Genomic DNA, 21,113 nt, shown 5'->3' with positions numbered 1-21,113 from the left:
AGACTGCACCCCACTGCCACAAGATGACACTGCACTGCACTGACGTACTGTGGTCTGGTATCAAGCCGGTCCCTGGTCTCAGCAGCAGCAGAACTTTGTTCCCTCCAGCCTGAATCAGCTCAATGGCTCGTGTGTGAGTGATTCCCTGGGTGGGTTCTCCATTAATTTCAACTATTTGGTCACCGACCTGATAAGAAAATAGCAGCCAGGTTAGTTTTTATGAATTGCAGCCGCTGTAAAATAAGCTTTTGTTTAGAAACAAACAAAAACACAGAGCCAGATGTGTCCGTGTTTCCTCTTGTGTTAAATCCACCCAGCAATAAACACCAGCATCCCAGGAGCGCCAGGCAATTTGGTCCAGTACAGCATCGTGGTGGTTCAGAGTTCTTCATGCACATCTACTGAGCAAGCTCAACAGAAGCTCTCAGCTTACTATAAACACAAATTCCATCCAAGACAGCACTTCCACGTTCCTCTGCAGATTTTCATTCCAGATCACCCTAAAGAGGAGCTTACTGATAAACCACGTAGCTTACCAATGAACCTGGCAATGTGCATCTGCCCACTCTGTAACAACACTCATTTCTCTATGCTTCATAAAGAGTGCAGAGCAAATGTCATAGAAAGGAATGGATTTGTTTTTCCAAGTAGGAGAGCTCAGCATTACGTAGTTATCAGCAGTAAGGTCTCTGAGGCCAATGACACTTGGGCACTGGGCAGCTACCTGCAATGCATGCAGAGTTTGCAAACCGACAGAAGGGGACTCAAACAGAACCTCTTCAGCGTCATGAAACCTGTTTTGCAATTCGCAGCTCAGCCAATGGATGTCACCAGTGCCCGCATTTGGCAGCTTAAAGAGACTGCCTGGGCTTTGTTAAACAAATTGCCCGTGCCAAAGAAGGTCACCAGCTGGTTTCTCATCTGACAGGACAGGACGCTCTGCACCGTGCTACGTGCCTTGCATCATGCTCAGCTGCCATTAACTGGGTGAGAAATTCCTCTTCTTTGTTTCAGAGTGCAGCCAGCAGAATGACAGCATTTCACAGCTGGGGAGGGACGAAGTGAGTGACAGGGAAACAGAACATTTTCACCCTGGGTTGTGGCTCTGAACCACTCCTCCCAGTGCCCGACCTGCAGAGGGGCACAACTGCACCGACCCTCAGCAGCCACAATCACAACTGGGCAACAGAAGCACTCACAGAGCTGGGCTGTGACCCTGCATGCTGCCACAACACGGAGCAGTGCTGCACGTAGCACAATTCACCTCATGTCACACTGAAATGAATGAAGGTGATGATGTGAATGTGGGAAATGGTTCTTTTTCCAGCCCTGCCTTGCTGTGCCATTCCCTCCATCCCACCCAGCCATGCTGTGGCACAGATGATCTGTGTGAAGCGGAGCACAGTCAGAGCACGTCTGAAAACAGAGCCTGATTGCTGCTGCTGGACTCTCCAACCACAGCAACAGGAGGCTGTACAGGTGAATGAGGCTGGAATTTAGAGATCTGTGCATGTTTGAGGACATTTATCACTATTCAGGATTCTTACTACAGTATTTGGGAGTGAATTACTTATAAAGACATAAGAATTAGCTTATTAATCTTTGGAAAGAAATAGCCCTTTATCTTCAAACGCCACACAGAACCACAATAGCACAATATACACACAACAATTCTTTATGAATTCACTGACTTGATGAGCCTTCCTTCAGTTTTCTGCTCCCCTGTGCAATTTCTTGTCTGCGCTTCCCAAGTATCCTACATAACCCTGGAACATTTATGTTACTACAACTCAAGCACATGGACAGACAGATGATTCATTCTAAATGGCCCAAGTTTTTCCGTTTATTTCCCCCTTCAAAAGCCCAGCACCACAGCATTTGCTAACACTGCACACTAAGAGCTGAAAGGGCAGCTGCCCAGATGCTGCTCTGCCTGCTGGCATCCTGAACTCATGGAATGAAGCTGTCTGTTACCACTGCAGGCTGCTGCAGTTTGTCAACAGGACAACTTCTGTGCTAACAAATGGATGAGAGAAGACAAACTCACATGTACTCTCCCATCTTTGACAGCTGGTCCATCTTCAGCAAGCCGAAGGATGAATAAACCCATGTTGTATTCCTTTCCTCCTCGAAGACTGAACCCAAAGCCACGAGGGCCTCTTTCCAATTCTACTGGAAAACAGCCAGAATTCTGTGCAAAAAGTGAGAGCAGAATGGAGAGCTGAGGACCTGCAGGCAGGTTTGTATCTTCGCTTCTCTAGGAAAACATTTCATGCGCTTCTTCACCTTGAGATGCGCGCAGCACAAATTAAACTGCATTAATCACAACTCATGTACAATTAGGTGTAAAGGTTTCCTTCTAAGTCTACGCATAAATAATATTTTTCCTTCTCAGTTTTAGACAGCCATAACATTTATTCAAGAAACTTTTCCAGGGGGTCAGAAGAAGCCTTCTTAAGGATTTTGTTTTTTCAGTTATGATAAGCAGATGAATACGAGTAATTAGCAAAAACACCCCGTGAAATGCTGAAGTGCATTTTTCATAAGCAACATTTCTACTCACGTCAGACAAGGAAATGCTTTGTTATTCTGATTTTGAATACTCTGTGACAACTTCACTGTAGCATCCTGATGACCCAGCATGTATTCTGCACGGCTCTGCCTGCTCACCTGCGCCTGCGAATGACGGCTGCCAACACCTGAAGCGCCGCCAGCCTCAGGTTGTGCCAAGTGCTTGTGCTCAGGCCATGAAAGCCTGTAACTATTTGAAACTTCTTTTCCAGCTTCACCTTCTGTAGCTCCCCTACAGAGAGGCAAAAGGAAGCCAATGTTACCCTCACTTTTAGCGATTCCAAGCTTGTCTGGTTGTGCTCAGTTCCTTTTCCCAAGCCCAAGGCTCTGTACCTGTCTGTGCTGGAAGCACTGCTCTGTGCTGCTCCCAGAGGTCGGTGCTGAGGAGCTGGGCTCTGCTTGGCAGAGTTTGTTCCTGATGGAGGACCACGGTGTTCTAATAAATGCAAACAAAACCAGCAGTCAGAGAGAAGTCCTCGATGTAAAGCTAGGCACACACATCAAGAGCCCACAGCGACCAGGAGCACTGAGTCTGCTGCCTGGGACAAGGTGGTCACTTTGGCACTGAAATTTTGGGAAGGACAATTGCAGCTTTCAGAGGATGAGCAGGAAGGCAATTTGTGTAACAGGCCATGTGCTGCTCGGAGCAATTCCACTTGCAGAGCATCTCACACTGAGCTGAGCTCACAACACTTACAAAGTGAAGAGGATTTTGCTATCTTGAGTGCTGTAATCCAATGAACTGCCATTGGTTCCACAGAATAAATCATGAAAGAATTTCATTCTTACTTTGCTTTTTCCAGAAAAAAAAAAAAGTGATTTTTACTGAAGCAGACACAGACTGCTTTTAGATTGTCTGCAAGTTGATAAAGGCCAGAAGGCATTACAGCCAATCACGTCTATAAGGCTGGTTCAGATATTCAATCTAACACTATTTGTAAGCAATGAGGAATAAGGGACATTTGAGAACATTTCCCTTTTTAAAGGTAGGAGGAGAATGGAGATCCAGAGGGATGGTTATGATTAATGTAATCCTTAATTATAGAGGCAAAGTGACAACTCCTTCCAGGTGCAGAGGACAGGTCATGGAACGCTCTGGATCACTGCTGTGCATCAACAAGGATGTGAGTGTTTTGCCTTCTCCAGAAGCTAAGTAAAAACTGAAGTGTAAGGACACATTCATAACAAATCCTTTAAAATAATGTAAGATTATTTTCTCTTCCATAACGAGCAGTGATTTGCAGTAAATGAAAAAAAACATGTTTCAGAACACAGAATGTCTGTGTCACTTAAAAGAGCAATGAACCATAGCCTATGTAAAAAGCTGCCTCCTAGCTAGAACCTTAAATGGCAAGTTGTGGCCCAAGATGAACTTCTATACTAAATTATAAACTAATCAACTCCTTTTCCTCATCATGTTTAAAAAAATCCCAGACAGCCAAACTGCAGCTGCTCCAAAGCTCTGTGAGGTGCACCTTACTGCATTTCTGAGCTAAAAACAAACCAACCCAAATCCCAGCAAAATATACGAAGCACCCAAGCATTTTTCAGGAAAGGAAGGCATGATGTGTATTATTAGGCTGAATTTCTCAGTGATGCTGGACCCAGAAGTCGTTGGCAGGACTGCTTGGTGTTATTGCTGTGACGTGCCTTAAAGAGGCTTTTCTCTAGAGACAAAATGTCAACTTTTACTCCTGGTTTATACTCAGGATTTTAATTTAGAAGCACAGGCAAGAGCAATGCCATCTGTTTGTACAAATTCTCCAGCCCTTTTTCTGCGCTCCCTCTTGTGCTTCTTGCTAATACATGACAGAAGCTGACAGGCTCCTGCTTTTGTGAAAAATGTTAAAGAATGTCTTCTGGAGCATGAAGTGCAATTCGTTTATCCATGTAAAAAGCAAAGACCACACATCTGTGAAAGCCAGGAGGGAGAGAGAAGTGGTACATGGTAATATTTTCATTGCCAGTCTCAGAGGACAGCAGTAAAGATGATGCACTGAGGAACATTAAGCTCTACCAGGGGCTTCTGTTTTGTGATGCTGAACAGCCTCTGGCAAAATGGGTGCTTTTCTCTTTGCAGCTGCATGTTGTCTTTGTCCTTTGCTTTGTGAACAATCCCTGCAAAGCTCAGGCACCCCAATAGTGGGAAATGACTGAAGCTTCAACTAATTTACAAAGGAATTCTGCTGTGAGCTACCTGCAATTCTCCAACTACATGAGTGAGAATTTTAGAACAGGGATTTATTCCCATTTCTGAGGAGCAGCTTCTGCTTCTCTTTCACTGCTAGAAACTCCTTACACCTGAAACCTGACAGCTTCAGCTCCTCTAAGTTCACGTTTTCTGACCCGTCTTCTCAGTCTTATTTTATCTCCAAATCTGTAATTGAGCAAAGAGGAAAAGCTCCATTCTTATACAGCATCCAGGTGAGGTCATGCATAAATAAGGGACAAAAAGGTTATGTTCAGAAAGTCCACTCTGAAGGCAGAGTTGACTGAGAGGCCAAGAGAAGCAGATCTGATGCAGCCAACTCAAACTTCACTTGCATTACAAACACTGCCCTGCACAGCTGCGTTGAGGTACGTGCCTTCAAACTGCAATGAATTAGATTTGGTGGAAATGAAAATCTTAATAGAAGAACAACAATTTGTACAAGTCTCTCTGCTTCAAGAATTAACAAGAAGGGAAATGAAGCCTCTGAAATTCTGCATTAGAATTTCTGCATTAGATAACATGTTAAATATTTGCAATGAATGTGAAATTAGAGAATATTCAGTTGGAGAATGTTCTTTATTTACATTCTGGCTTTAGGTATTTATTATTTAAAGGACCAGGAAAGCCAACTTTCTGGCAAAATAATGATAGCAAGTTTCATTAAACCCACAAGGAGCAAACCAGAAAAATGCAGCAGTAAGCAGGATTGGTACACAGCTTTTCTCTCCCAATGATTGGATTTTATGTATTGATAGTGAACTGACTGTGCAGGAACAATACCATACTGCATGCAATACTGCATGAGAGCTTCCATTAAGAATATGGGCTATGGGATGGGACTTTGCAGCCACGAAGATTCATCTTGCTGCTGAGATGATACATTTGTGTGTGAAGAATTTGCTAGCAGCCTGGGAAGCCAGCAGGAATGGGGCTATTTCAGGGTGTTTTCTATTGCACCCTATGGATGCAGCACTACTTGATGTGAGTATTTCAACACGGCAGGCAGAACAGACTCAGAGTGCCTAAGTGGAAAGGATCTGGGCAGCACATTTTCCCTCCCAGCGCAGTCCTGCAGCCTGGCAGCCCCCCAGGAGGGACAGCTTCTCTTCAGTGGAAGAACACAGGGTCTGGACAGGACACACTGCCAGCAGTCTCCCTCTCACATGAGAAACCATGAGAATCTGCCTCACCACAAATCACGTTGTTATTTGTTCTATCTCATTTTCCAACATAACCACCTCAACCCGCATTCAGTTCTTCTGGAAGAAATGGATCTCCTTCCCAGACACCCTAAAACACTCCCTCGCAAGCGAACTGACCTCGGAAGCTACAGACAACAGATGTGGCACACGTAGCAGCCACGTCCACCTCAGCAGGCCGCGCACCCTCACCTTCCTCAGCAACGACGGTCAGAGTCACCACGTGGCCGGCATCCTTGATCAGCTGCACGATGCTGTCGTGGGAGAGCTCCACGATGGACTGCCCGTTCACTGCTGAGATGCGGTCTCCCACCTTCAGCTTCCCGCACTGATCTGCTGGGCTCCCGTCTATCACGCGCCCGATCTTGTGGGGAATCACTGCGGAGTCAGAACAGGCCCACCAGCTTTTCCAGAGCACGGTTAATATTCCTGTGAGACGAGCACTGAGCAGAGCCAGAGCTCCCAGATCAGCCCAGAGTCGTTCCTGCTCTGAACGCTGGCAGTGCAGTGAAAAACCGGTGGAGGACAAAGGAGGCCTCACCCAGCAGAGTGAGTGCAGAGCAAGGGGCTGCTGTACAGCTGTTATCCCAGCACTGCTCTCCCCAGCGAGCTTTTTTGAGGGGTCAGGGAGGTGAGGAACGTCATGCACGTGTCAGGATTATCAGCTGACTTTTCAGAACCACGCCAGCAAAGCTGAAACACGCAGTCAGCAGCCACCCAAGATTAAAAAGCCATCAAGGACAGTTTTAATGAGCCCATGCAGAAGTTACTGTGAAGCAACAGACATTGATGCCTTCTAGCATTTACCATGAGTTTAAATTTTAATTACTCTTCCCTTAATAGACTACTTTTAAAGTATTACATAAACCTAAGAGCCAACTGTGAAGAGAAAAGCACTGCAGGGTTGCAGACTCAATTGCTGATTGCTTGTTTTAGAATATCTCAGCTTCAGAACAACACAGTGGGTTCACATAAAGCTGTGGCATAGAGAACTTCTGCACAGCAGAAACTCCAGCACCAGTCAGGCCAGGCAGTGACCAAACCACCAGATTACAGCACTCACCGCCAGGAGGAGGTTTGTTTTTGGAGGTGAGAATGACAAAGCCAAATCCTTCATTCTCCTTCCGCTGCAGGCAGACATCATAGACCTCTGGGGACTGCTGGGTTGCAAACTCTGCCCGATTCAGGCGGGGAGAGCTGTTCTGCATCACAACAGCCTGCGAATCCTCCTCCTCTGCTTGTTTTTCTCCTTAAAAATAACAGACAACAAGTAAGGCAAAAACAATGCCACTGCTCTATCAGGTAAATACAACAAAGCTGTGTATCTCACTATCAGTTCCAGCAAGTGGAAACACTGCCTGCCTGGGAACGTAAGTAGCAAGCTAATAAACAATGTGATTTACAGAAAACAGAAATCAGATACTGGATGAAGCAGACAGAGGCCCAGAGCCCTACACAGGTGTGCACGAATACGCAAGGCACTGCAGCCTGATTGCACAAATATGCTAAGCACTGCAGCCTGATTCCCCAAAGCAGAACAGACTTGGCAGCGTGCACAACAAAACTTTGTCAGAATGATGGGATGCCTTTTTTTTGTGGCTGAATACATCACGGTTTTTCTGCAAGCTACATGTACATGATCTACAGCACAGATCCAGCTACAAAAGAGAATTATTGCTATCTTAAACGAGGAACAACTCTGAGACTTGGTTTTAAAATACTTTTTCCTTTTAGTAGTGCACACTCAGAATTAATGGGTGAGCAGAGCACTGCAGAAGCAGCACTGAGCGCTGATCAGAACAGGGCACCACCTCAGGATTCCTGAGCTCCTTTCCAGCTCTGTCATTCACATGATCAAGCAGCAATGAGTCAAGGATGAACACCTTCTGTACACTGCAGATCTGGACACCGATCCCAAAGTGCAGAATCACAAGATGCTGCACTGAATCATCTCTGCTCTGAACACACTCATCTTCATTGCACATAGATGTCAACGGTCGTCAGAATACAGCATGCAGTACAAACATGAGTTGTGCTATTACTCAATTGACATAGCACTAATGTCTGCTCTAACGAGCATTTGGAAAAGGGATGAAGAAAACACCACTGCTATCTTAATCTTCAGTCTTACCTGTGTGAGCAGTGCAAGCCAGCAAGCACCAAAGCATCAACTCCTAAGTTCTGCTTTTCTCCACTTGCTCAGAATTACAGCTGAAACTCCTGAACCTCAGGCTGCTCAATTCTAGCACAGTAACTGATATGTTTCAGAACAGCTTTAGCTGACCTGACTGCAACAACACACATGTTCCACGAGTCACATCTATCCCTGCACAACACTCTGGACAGATACATACCACCAAAGAAAATCTTCCTCCGGACAGTGAGCAGCACCTGACCATTCCGTGCAGCACTGGTCATTAAGTCCAGAACTTGTTTGTGTGACTTCCCCTTAACAGGGACTCCATCGATGCACATCAGTTCATCAGCAGCTCGAAGCCTGCCGTCTTTTTCTGCCGCTCCCAATGGGATTATGGCTCCAATGTAAATCTATCAGTAGGGCACAGTCAGCGGGTTAGAATGGCAGAACACAAAGCCATCAGCACACACAGGGGTTGGGACCCAGGTGAATCCAGGCAGATAAAAGCTTTTGGGAAGATACTTGAACAGATCACTTGATTTCTAGCATTTAAGCATTTCTAGCATCTAACATTTCTAGCAGCAGCACAGCCAGCGAGTGGAATCCTCACAGACTGACTGAATGGACACCAGCTGGGGCTCAACACATCAATAAATACAAAAAGTTCTGGGGGATTTTTAATCCTCATTTCACTACACAGCTTTTGGTGAGTAAATGCTGACTTCAAACAGCTGCGCTCCTCTTATCACATTTGTCTGTCGCCACCTCATAAAGTGTTACTAAACATAACAGATAAGAAAAACACAGTGTTTGTACACTAGAATGACATTCAGGTTAAATGAAAGGTTAAGAATAATCACTGTCAGTAGTTGTCTGAGGTCAAGCAATGGAGAGCAGATCACCTGCACACAGCACTCGTGACATCAGCTTGACACCAACTGCTATGGTTGTTATGGAAACCAAACATGATAAATGCTATACAGTGCAACAGAAGTGTGACTGCTTGGTTTTGCTATAAAGAGAAGCTGCTCTTCCTTTTTGTTAAAGGTGTGTTAGAAAAAAAGCAGACTAGCACTGGATCACAGCTGTGCATGGAGGAAAAAAACCAACAAACATATTCCTTCAACTGCAATCAGAAAGCAGTCTCTGGTTATCTACTCCAAAGGTTTTTTCTCCTAACTTGACAGCTGAATAATGCTTTCAGTCTCACTACCACTTTCCAGAGAAGAGCATTTTCCTTTCAGGCAATGGAGGAGATTCTCCCAAAGTGCCACAACAGAACAAGGCAGTCTGTCTCCAACCCATTCCTTGATCACTGCCCCTCATCCAAGCCAAACTGTGCAACAGCTCTTCTGTAGGCTGAAGCCAGGAAACACTGCTACACTGACAGCTTAAAGCCTTACCTGCACCCTCATCAGTGACCAGGCGACAGCAAACCAGGCTCTCACCACCACACTTCTCCCTGTGCAAACACTGCAGCTGCATTTTGATGCCACTCAGGAAGCAAAATAACACCTACATCCATCTGCAGGAGGAAGCCAGTCTAACAGCTTCAAGGCTTTAATGCAAATCCTAAAGCAGCATATTTTGTGTTTTTGAATATGAGAGGAAAAAACCCAAGGCAAAAACACAAGAGTAAACTGGGAAAACTGTGCTTGTATCCTCAAGATGAAAATCCACCAGAAACCACAGACTGACAAAACATTTGATTCTGAAAACGTGCAGGAAGGATGGAAGGGGAAGGGGATCCAACACCTCCCAGAGCTGCCTTGTCTCATCAGGCTGCAGTCAGAAGAACAGCCTGGCAGTTTCTGCAGGGTAAGCAGCTCCCTTCTGCTCATCTGCTCCCCAGGAAGCTCCAACATGTGCAGCAAAAACTGAACATTGCCAGTGCACGTGGTGCCAACAGCATGGGATGCTGATGCTCAGCCCTATAAAGGCTTCCTGAGATGCAACAACTGTTACCAAAATGCACCACAATTACAGGCTTGACAGTAAATTCCTGCTGCCAAAGAAAGGCTCTGGGCAAAAAAGGAACAAGAGCCTTGCAGATTAAACCTTGAAGCATTCAAGGTCAGGTTGGACAGGGCTCTGAGCAACCTCAGCGAGCTTTAGGTGTCCCTGTTTGTTAAAGAAGAGTTGGAATGGATTACCTTTAAAGGTCCCTTTCAACTCAAACAATTCTATGAAGAGCAAAGAGAAGAACGGTAACCAACCATATTCTTCCCTTTGTTTGTCTCGAACAAGTCAGGCAGAACTGTTTCCCTGCAGCCTCCAGTTTAAGTCACCCAAGAGCCTGCAACCACTATAGCTCCTCAGTTGGAGCCCTGCACAGCCACCTGCTCCCAGGGATTGAGCTGCAGCCCTCAGGCCATGCTCAGCACCTCCATGGTTAAGTTCTTTACAGTGAGAGCAGTGAAGTGCTCAACAGGCTGCCCAGAGAGGCTGTGATGCCCCGTGCATCCCTGGAGGTGTTCAAGGCCAGGTTGGATGGGGCCCTGGGCAGCCTGGGCTGCTATGAAATGGGGAGGTTGGTGGCCCTGTGTGTGGCAGGGGGTTGGAGCTTCGTGATCCTTGAGGTCCCTTCCAAGCCAGGCCATTCTGTGATTCTGTGATCAGGGAACACAATGTCCAGCTTTAAGCAGAACTGGATTACATCTCGCAGCTTTAACTGGATTACTCAAGAGCATTTCACTGACTGAAGACGAAATGATTCTCCTTTCTTAGGAGCCTGAGCTGAACCACTTCTTAAACCCAGAATCAATCTGGTAATCTGAATCGATCCTCGACCTTTAAAAGCCAGTTTTTCCATCACTGAATTCCCTCCCTAGAAGCAGAGAGAAATGAGGAGGACAGAGCAGTAGCCATCCCAACAGCAGCACAGTGAGATAACAGTAAGCAGCTGTAAGAAGTGTCACCTACAGGCTGATCCGGTCCGTCCCCTCCAAGCACGCGGAATCCGAAGCCCGACTCTTGTTTTCGTAGGAAAACATCCAAATCTCTTGTGTTTGGAGCTGAGACAAAACATTGCAGAACACGTGATGAGCTACCTTTGGTTATTGGAAGGTTGTTCCTTTGTTGTGCATTCTGATTCTTCTTATAGACAGAACACAGTAACAGGAAATACAGCAAACAATTCTAACAGTTAATGAAGTTCTTCTTCCAAAATGGATTAAAAAACAAACAAACAATATAGAAAAAGATGAAAAAGGAAAGGACAGGTTGATGAGTGCCAAGGGAAAAATCACAGCTGCATTCACACAGTGTGCCAGGATGAAATCCACTCCGCAGCACAACTCAGGACCATCTATAAATGCTGAAATGGTTTGAGCCACTGAGCATCCTGAGCTGGAAGGGATCACCAAGTCCAGCTCTGCACTTTGCTTTGGTCCTTTGGTCTGATGTTACTCTTTGCTCAGCTTATTTATGAACAGCATTTAAAAAGAATCGTCTGCACAGTTGCTTTGTATGTGAGTGGGCCCACTGAGGTCTATCTGTAACAAAGCTCAGAACACAAAAGGTTTTTGGAGAAAACACCTTTACTCATTCTTTTGTGGAATTCCCTTGAATAAAGATTGTTAAAATAAACCACATCCCCCAGATGATCAGGGGGAGCAGGAAGTCACATCTGCTTTGCCAGGCCCATGGAGTGACCAATTTGTTCAGAAATTCCTGGAGAGCAGATACAATGTTAGAACATCATACCACTTTTATGACTGATTACATTATTGACACGATGGTTGAAACACACAGCATATGCACATATCTACCTTGAACGGGCTCTACAGTTTTCTGATTTGTGTGAATTATGCACTTTGGAAATGTTTGTATCCATACAGGGTTAACAAACTCAGTGGGTGAAGTCACACTGCTTTTACCACAAGCATGCCAAAGAAAAGGCTCTGTTATACTGAGCATTTCCCAGCTGGGGTTGATATACTCACGTTTGTCCTCATACATAGTCTTGGACTTCAAGTAGACTTCTGAAGGGTCCAGTTTAGGAGAGCCTGATCTTACAGCAGTGGGAGGGAAAGGCATAGGCTGTGGGATGGCATCGCTGAGCGCTTCCAAGCTCCCTGAACTCTCCTGCTTGTCCTTCTGGAACAGAATCCCACCCCACAAAGCCCACGTTAAGCCAAAAGCCTGAAGGAGTTCATGCATGCAAAGATGATAAGCGTTGCAGAGAGGTGAAATGAATTGGGAATAAGTCAGCAGGCTTTGTATTCTTCTCCTGTGATAGCTGCAACACTGCCATGCCAAGAGGAAAGGCCACCAAGTATCCTTGTGTTCTCCCATCTTAATTTCCAGTGAACAATAAGTCTAAATAATCCTTCTGGGCCATAAAACCAACCTGGAAACCTGGAACGTGGTGCTCTGCACGTGTCTGTGCACGTTGAGTAACAGCACAATATTCTGAGCTGTGCCCTTTTAGGAGGGCAGAAGAAAACTCCCCCAAGCAGCTCAGAGCTTTCACACTTGCATGTCCATGAACACAAGAACTTGCCCTTTTTAACTGAACTCTTTTGCCACGTTGCTTAATGCCACTGAACATTGAGTGCTCCGTGGAAAAGCTGCTCTGCCCGTGTGTGGAACGCTGCTCCCGGAGCCCTGGGTATTTTTAGCATGGCTGCAGAGCGTGCTGACATAGGAGCCATGCAGGCACAGCCCACGTCCTCCAGCTGCACCAATCTGTGCAGCAATTTCTTTACTGCAGGCAGCTGCATGCTTGTGAGAAACCGAATCTGCACATCTCAGCGAGTGCTTTCCATCATCCCGCTGCTCTGATGCAGCTTTCATACTTGAAGAGCAGGACAATGTTGGAAAAAGGAACTGTATTTACATCCTGCTGATGGGCTTCTTCCCAAAATGAAATAATTTGTTGGGTACAATACGTTTTTCAGTGTGCAGCTCTGCTCTTGGAGACGCTCTTGGTGGCTATCAGTGAGCCTATGTCATAAGAGAAGTGCTCATGACAAAAACATTTCACAATCTGAGGGTATTTTCACCAATCCTAATGATTCTTTGCTGAGACAAAATATATTACAGACACCCCAGTGGAGGGAACTTCCAAAAACCACGAGCATCAAACTAGAAATGTAAAACTGCAGTGTGTTAAGAAGGGAGCAGTAACCATTTTGTTATTTTATGTGAGGATCGAGGAACACTGAAGTATCTGACATTTCTTTTAGAAATCCTATTTCACTTTAATACAGATCATGCAAAAAAAAAACCAAAAAAATACATATATATACACTGTATTATTCTTGAAATTTCAGGAGTAAGAAATAAGAAATCCATTCTACCCAAACTCAAAATACTCAAAGGGTTTTGTAGAAGAACTTCAGTTTTAAGTAGACCATGTTAAAAAGTCTTTTTGCCACCAACCCCCCTTCAATATTTTTCCATCTGAAGCAAATTTAAATAGACTGTAAATACTCACCACTTTGCCAGTTTTAGTAGGTGAGGGCGGACCTGAAAAAATACAATGCAGACAGCAATTTCAATTCTAGGTCATCCGAGCTTAAATAGCATTAAGGGAATATAATCAGTCCCTCCTGAGCTGAAAGTGATAACTGCTTATTCATTCTTTCTTTAAATTGCAAGGGATCGTTTAGTTGACCAAAGCCATCACTTAGGAGAAATCTCAGATCAGAGCTGCTGGCTGTACAGCAGTGAGTTTCTCCTTCTGCTGGATGCTGGTCAACCAGATCACACAAGAGTTCACTGGAGGAGGCTGTGAATTAGCCTGGTGGAATTTCACTTGCCACCAAAGAAATCTGTTCCCCTGGCTGATTAAGAAGCAGCAGCATTTGTACACAAAAAGTCTTGGAGATTTTTCCAAATGACCCAAATGCACTCCAAAGGCTACAATAAAACCTTAAAAGGACGCTAAAGCAGTCGTGTTGCTTTCTAATTCATTCAGCTCCATCTGGTATGTGGTTAACAACGAGCTATGAATATGCAGATGTGAAAATGATCATTTTTTCCATTTCAGTGAAAGGTTCCATCTTACAGCTGATGATTCTTGCCACTCCTAATCACCTGTCCAGCACAGCTACAGTTACAGGAATACATTTGGCCATGTCCAGAAAACTCCATCAATCATACCCTTTGTGTAATACTAGAGACTACACTGTTGCTTTAGCACTCCCCAGACACTGGGAAGAGACAGTGTCTGAACACACTATAATAAGTTTTGTGTAAAAAAAACCCCTAGCAGCATGCCCTCATCCAAATACTCAGGGTGATAAATTAAACCTAGAACGTCATGGCTGAGAGACAGAATGAAACTGCTAGCTAACTTATCACACTAAAAAGAGGCCTTTTAAAAAGCACTTGTGACAGCTGTAAGTTTACATATTTACCTCCTCTTAAGATGAGCAGGGGCACCTCTGCTCCTATTGGAAACTGCTTCAGTACCTCCACGACCTGCAGGTGCGTCAAGCTCTGCACGTTCTGATGGCAGATCTCCTTGATTACGTCCCCTTTCTGAAGTCCTTGGCACCACTGGCTGTCTAAAATCATTTTCACCTTCTGTCCTGTAGGACTGTCTGCAATGGCAAACCCAAAGCCTTTAGGACCTTTGACCAGTGGGATGGTGACCAGCTCTGGCTGAGAGCCTCCCGAAGATGCAACAGAGATCCTCTGCTCATTTGTCTCCATGGAAGGGCCATTGAGACGGCCGTTGACCAACATTGGGCCTGCTTTTCCATTCTGGTCCAACACAACTGCCCCGGCTATTAACTCCTGGCTGGTCAGACAAATGTCTCCTTTGGTCACAGGTGGTCCATTGATAATAGGTGTAGCAGTCACTATATCTACAACTGGGTCCTCATTGTCATCAGGAAGAGGATAGCCACGGCACAAAGTCATGTTCACATACTGGTTGACAGGAACTAGCTGAAACATCTGCACAACATCTGCATGGGTATGGCCAAGGACACAGTTTCCATTTATGTCTACAATGACATCACCTGTTCAAAAAGGAATTTAAACAGCATTAAAACCAGAAACAAAACTGCACACACCTTTCCAGCATTCTGAGGCTCAGAAGAAAAAGAAGAAATCACAAAATCATTGTGCGTTGTGTTCAATCACTGTGCATTGCTCCATTGCTCCACTGTTCACAAAACAATAATGCTGGCTGTACCTCTTGACTACCTGTTTCCAAGAAGTGCACAGGACTTTCTCTCTGCATTTACTCTGTGTCATCTCTGAAGACAGTATGCTAAATATATAAAGTTTAATCTCCAGCAGATCTTAAAAAATGCCACTACCCAGCCACAGGAGATGAAGCACGGCACACACACTGCTGCAAACAGATGTCTTCTGCTTTAATTCAGACTTTAGAGCATCCTAAATTCAATCCAAGAATAAATCGGATTTTTGGGGGGGTTCCTATGTTTATTTTAGGATTGGCTGAACTTAAGCCAGGATTGCACCCACGTGTGTTTCATAGCCTTACCCTGTTGCCACACGTGGTTAAGCATGTATTTGCAAAATGAAGAGAAAGTGCATGTCAAATCCTGAAACCTTGTTTCATAACACATCGTGTTGATCAAGAAACTCTGCGTACACAATACAAATCCCCAGGAGTAAATCGTCCTCTCAATCTCACACATCAGCAGCTGCACTCTCCAAAAAGCATCAAAAGAAATGCAAGCTTAGAGAAATAACCATTTACCTGGTGCAATTCTCCCATCCTGGGCAGCAGGTCCATCTTTTAACACATTTTTCACCTGGAGAAACTCATCAGGCCTGTCCCCTCCAATAATTGTAAAGCCAAAACCCATCGTGCTTTTTTTCAGTGACGTCCGTATAAGAGCTCCTATGAGCTGGGATGGATCTCTAGTGAAGAGAGACTTCTCTGGCCCTGTGCATGACAAGATGCAGCATAATCAACCAACACAAAGCTGCTTTATGGCAGCCATTAGATCTCCAACTGACAGTGACCACAAGCACATGTGAAATAGACAATCGGAGAAAGAAGGAAGATATCTTCAAGTCTGGGTACCAAACTTACAGGTTTTCCAAACTGTATTACAGATTAAAATGGGACAAATTAAACCTCCCACCTCTAATTTCTGGTTTTACTCTCTTACCTTTGACATCAACGTCAGCAGCAAATAAAATTCAAGGAGTGGCTTTACCTGCACCTTCCAGCTGGCTCTCCTAACCCTCCACTTATTCCAGAGTTGCTTATGACAACCAGCTTGAGATTTACCAAAATGCTTTTAAAGCAGTGCCAGGGTCTCAATTGAATTTTAACATCAAAAAATCACTCCAAAAACCTTACAGAGTTTGAAGAGCAAAACCACAAGGGCCAGCAGAAAGGCCAATTTCTTCATCAATTCCCAACCTGATTATGTGCAATGCTTACTTGTAGATAAAGATATGAGCGATAAAGAACACAATATTTGGTGATACCTGATTTTGAAGGGCCACCATCAGTCTGTCCCAGCTGTTTTTTTCTTTTGGCTTCCAATACTGGGTTTTCAAACTGAGTTTTCTGGTTAATATGACTGTAGACAAAAGGTAGATTAAGATATCAGTGGAAACCATCCTGCTCATTTCACAGAAAACACAGCCACAGAAGACAACCTACAAATACTATTGTCTGATCAGATTAAGACTTTGGAAAAATGAATGCCAAACTATCAGAGAATCAACATGGAATGTCTTTTTTTCCTTTCAACACCTTGATTTATTTGAAAAAACAACGTAATTTCACTTCTTGTGACCATTTGGTAGAGCATACCTTCATTCCACTCTGCAAACTTCTATTAGATAAGAACAGAGAAAACTTGCCTTTTCTCCTGACACTAGCTGTGTTGTTTCAATCTCATTATTTGCAACTCTGCTGATCTTTTTAACGATGGTTAAAGAAAGGTTTAATTTTCCCTGACCTGAAGAAGACCAAAAAGAGCTTTTGCAGCAGTTTAGCAGTTACTTGTGATGCCCCTTTGGAGACAGCAATGAGAAATGTTACTCTTGCTCTTTTACAGTTATCACTCTTAAATCAAGTCACCCTATTTTTGCTACAGCTAATGAAAATGACATCAGCTCATTCCCATTAATTACTCTCACTGCTACTTGCTTTCCTTCCCTAGAAGAAATTTACACCAGTATGTCAGCACAGTCATCTTATGGACCTTCAGTGCTTCTGAAATGTGCACACTGGCCTCTAGAACTTGTTGTTCCTCAGTACAACCTGTATACACTGCTAAGCAACTGCCTCACTACTTTCTGCTCAGTCTGTGACTATTTCAAATTAATAATTAGCACTTACTCAACGTAATATGTTCCATATTGTGGGTCTTCTATTTTTTCCCATCCATAAGGAAGTTCTGCAATCAGAAAGAACAAAATTCTCCACTACTTTGGAAAACTGTCTGCACATATCAACACTCAACAAAAAAAGGACAGATGGAAAACATGAATTAAATAGAAGTCACTTTTTTCCCTCTGTTTGTCTGAGACTTGTCCCTCTGATGAAAACACATTAGCTTACTCCAAGGAATCTGAAGCCCTGCTCCTCTCAATCTTTGTTCCACTGGATCAGACTTCCATTTAACAAAACCACATCACTTCAAGTCTGTAATAAACTTAAAGACAGATCCAAATTAACCTATTTGGGAAGGAAGAACATATGAAAGGGAATAAAAAATAAAAGTCTGGTAAGATAGTAGGCAGCAGCAGATCATTACTTACCAGAGGTGGCAGGCAGTTAAAACAGAGGTCCAATTACTCTAGCATTATTGTCCTAGTTACCTTGACCACACAAATTTAAATATTTGACACAACCAGGTAGCTAGACATTCTGAAGGATAAAATTTCTGTGTAATCTTGTTTGAGGCTGCCCTAAGTTTGAAGGTAACAGCAATTTTCCAAGCATATGACAGCATGTTACCACTTATTAGTATCAGCATCACTCCACAGGATTTGACAAAAGACCCAGGGGGGCCATTCATTTAAACGTTGTTCATTTGGATACCCTGCATCTCTCTGTTTCAAGTGCTCTTTTTATCCTGTGGTGTGCTGCACGTATGTTTAACAAGCAGCAGTATGAGTCCATTGCTCCAGCTGGCTTCATTATGAATACATGATTGTTAGCCTGTGCAATTTAAGGAGATGACAGGCCGTTCTGAATCTGCCTCAGCTTTTGTAACATGCATTTGCTGAAGACAGAGCTACTTGGTACTCCTTTTTTGGCTGACTAAATCACAGACTGCATAGGAAATGATACAGGTATCATCTGTGGGTCAGTCATGAACCTGACTTGCAAGTCTTGAAACAGCAGCATGAAGAGCTGTTACCTCTACTTACACATTCAAATATTATACCCTAAAACATGCAATACACATTACTAGCAGTAGGTATTATGCTGTATCTTCATTCTGCATATATTCTAGTATTTATGGACCTTCTATCCCTGCCATATTCCACCCACATAAAAAATCCCAGTGTGATCTCTGCTGATACATCCAGCTTTCTCCTTAGCAATGGTACTTACTGGAACAACACATATCATTCTCTTCTCAGGAATGCAGATACATCCATGATTCAGTCAGATTCCACGACTCCAGGAAAAATACATTAAGCTTTTTCCCAGCCTTATGTGGGCTCTCACTACCACTGAACTGTGGACGCTCAGCACTACGCCCTGCTTGCTCCAGAGGCACATGTATCAGCAAGAAGTTTCTGTCACAGCAGTAATGGATTTTATCCAGCCCTGATAAACTCAGCCACAGTAACAAATGAGCTCTGAATATCTCACCTCCATCTTCACAATCTTCAGGAGCCTTGGCTTTCTTACAGAGCCGTGGATCGAGCCATGTGGTTGTCTTGGTGTTGTGACTGCAGAGCAAAACAGCCCATTAAAAGAAGAGGCCTTCCTCAGACTGAAGAAATTTTGCTTTACTTTAAATATTTACTACCTCGGTCAAACCGTAGCCTTTAGATAACCTAACCCCTGTTTACACCGCAGTCACACGGTCAAATGCTAAATAGAAAAGGCAACAATGATACTTAGAGGTGCCAGCACTCCTGAGGACAGATGTGAAACATGAGAGGCCTGGAAAGCTCATGTGAAAACATCATCTGTTTCTACCTGAAAGCAGCAATATATTTATTGCTATCATATATATATTGCTATTGCATATATATTGCTATCATATATTTAACATTCAGTTAGGCTCTTATTTCTTTTCACCTCAGAATTCATAAATGAGGCTATTTCACACGTGCACGTATGAACTGCTTTTCTATCCTGAGGTTTAATCTGTGCAGCTCATCTTTTCAAGCAGGTATTCCCAGCCAAGGAACACGCTGAGAAGAAAGAACACACAAGTTCTCAGCTTTCAGAGAGATCTGTCATTGTAAAAGTTTATATGATGCTTCCCTTCCAACATCCACCCAGCCAGCATTTTGTGAGATACACAACACTGCAAACTGACTGTGCACACAGAGCCAAAACACCTTCCTGCACAATGACCATCAAATACGTAGCACAAATCATTATCAGTAAGGAACAAAAGAGAAGAAAGATACAAAATTCCATACAGAAACATAAGGAAAAAGGAGAGGTGGAAGAGCTTTAGGCAGCTTCCCAGACTGCGGCTCTTCAGCTCAGATCTTTCCTGCTGGCACTGCTGGGTACTCACTCGATGAAGTAGATCATGCCAGTGTCAGTGTAGGCCATCTCCCAGTTCTTGGGCAGAGGTTCCAGGGTTTCATCCCTTGACATGTAATTTCTGAAGTCCATGGAGCTGCTTGTCTGGTTGTAACTGGGAACAGGTTTCATCCAGTCAGAAGAATCTGAGTGTTTTTCTTTGTTTTCTGCAGTTGTTCAGGGAAAGCATTACTATTTGTCAGATGCTTATGCTGTTTCTCACTAAGCACCACCCTAATTTAATCTGGCTATGAGAGAATGTCAAACATGTCCCTGGATGTGATGAGCATTTTTCCACATTTTTTTTTTCCTTTTTTTTTTTCAGCTATGGACTTTGAAAAGCTGACATGAAAACACTGAACTCTGTTCTGCCCCTGCCAAAGAGAATTAACCTCATATTATTTGTCTGAGCCTAAGCTACAAAATCAGCACGGGTAGAAACGCAAGCTGACTAATTTGTGTCCCTCCTCACACAGAGAACAGTGTTTGTAATGCCACCAATAAATAAATAAACATATACAAGTCATAGAACCATAGAATCACCAAGGTTGGAAAAGACCTTCAAGATCATCCAGTCCAACCGTTCACCTATTCCCAGTAGTTCCCACAAGTCCTACTAATATTCCTCAAAGCACCAGCACTGAAACGTAGAAGAGACCCAAACTGCCAATAAGACAAACACACCTCTCTCCTGCAAGCTACAAGAAGTAAAAGCTCCCCAGAAATCCCTGCTAACACTTCATTCAAGCCTCAGCTTGGCAGTTCAGAGGTGATGCCTGCTATCCCCAGCCACACGATGATGCCCACAACTTTCACATCACCACCAGCCAGGCCACCGGGCGCCCTGTGCTGTGGCGTCGCCAACCCTGAAGCTAACAAGATTAGGTCAGGTCTGGTCAATATAAGCCTTTCTTGAACACTCACACACGGGATCAGCTGCAAATTCAATGTGACGGCTTCTCTCCAACATCAGTTCTTCCCCCTCGAGAGGAATAACCATGACAGCAAAACGAAAAGGGCGTGCTGCCAATCTCTGAAACATCCTACTGGACACTGGTCCGGTCTCAATGCACTGTGCTTTACTCCTCTCCACAAACACTCCCTCGGGTTATCCTGCAGTTCCTTTCAGCAGAATAATCTGAATGTTTTACAGTACGAGCTGGTGCTGCCCCTCAGACTGATTGTTTCACTAAAACCTCCTGGATTTGGTAATCTGACCAAAATGAAACGATTAAATTTACAGGGCATGAATTACACTCTGCAAAGGGATTCTGTTCTATGGATAAATTTTTCCTTCCCAATCAAGTAACTGGCTGCTGCCCA

General features: G+C 44.0%; 1 protein-coding gene across 3 annotated transcripts in view; it reads right to left on the bottom strand.

The window, feature by feature from the left end:
- The window catches only part of MAGI3 (membrane associated guanylate kinase, WW and PDZ domain containing 3), a 51,172-nt gene that overhangs the window by 4,721 nt on the left and 25,338 nt on the right, over positions 1-21,113 (bottom strand). For 2 of the 3 annotated variants that reach the window (XM_048925737.1, XM_048925735.1), the window contains exons 5-20: positions 19,783-19,957; positions 18,897-18,976; positions 17,409-17,466; positions 16,547-16,641; positions 15,804-15,992; positions 14,485-15,093; positions 13,560-13,591; positions 12,064-12,217; positions 11,042-11,133; positions 8,337-8,529; positions 7,046-7,231; positions 6,175-6,360; positions 2,905-3,007; positions 2,671-2,803; positions 2,048-2,191; positions 49-187 (exon numbers count right to left, since the gene is read on the bottom strand). In XM_048925737.1, the coding sequence (XP_048781694.1) occupies positions 49-187; positions 2,048-2,191; positions 2,671-2,803; positions 2,905-3,007; positions 6,175-6,360; positions 7,046-7,231; positions 8,337-8,529; positions 11,042-11,133; positions 12,064-12,217; positions 13,560-13,591; positions 14,485-15,093; positions 15,804-15,992; positions 16,547-16,641; positions 17,409-17,466; positions 18,897-18,976; positions 19,783-19,957 (2,568 nt within the window). The remainder of the gene's footprint in view (positions 1-48; positions 188-2,047; positions 2,192-2,670; positions 2,804-2,904; positions 3,008-6,174; positions 6,361-7,045; positions 7,232-8,336; positions 8,530-11,041; positions 11,134-12,063; positions 12,218-13,559; positions 13,592-14,484; positions 15,094-15,803; positions 15,993-16,546; positions 16,642-17,408; positions 17,467-18,896; positions 18,977-19,782; positions 19,958-21,113) is intronic. The other variant, XM_048925736.1, reaches the window with a different exon arrangement.

The sequence above is a fragment of the Lagopus muta genome, chromosome 24, assembly GCF_023343835.1.
Source record: "Lagopus muta isolate bLagMut1 chromosome 24, bLagMut1 primary, whole genome shotgun sequence".
Lineage (NCBI taxonomy): Eukaryota > Metazoa > Chordata > Aves > Galliformes > Phasianidae > Lagopus > Lagopus muta.
The sequence above is the reverse complement of the archived record's forward strand: the minus strand, read 5'-3'. Positions and strand labels throughout refer to the sequence as shown.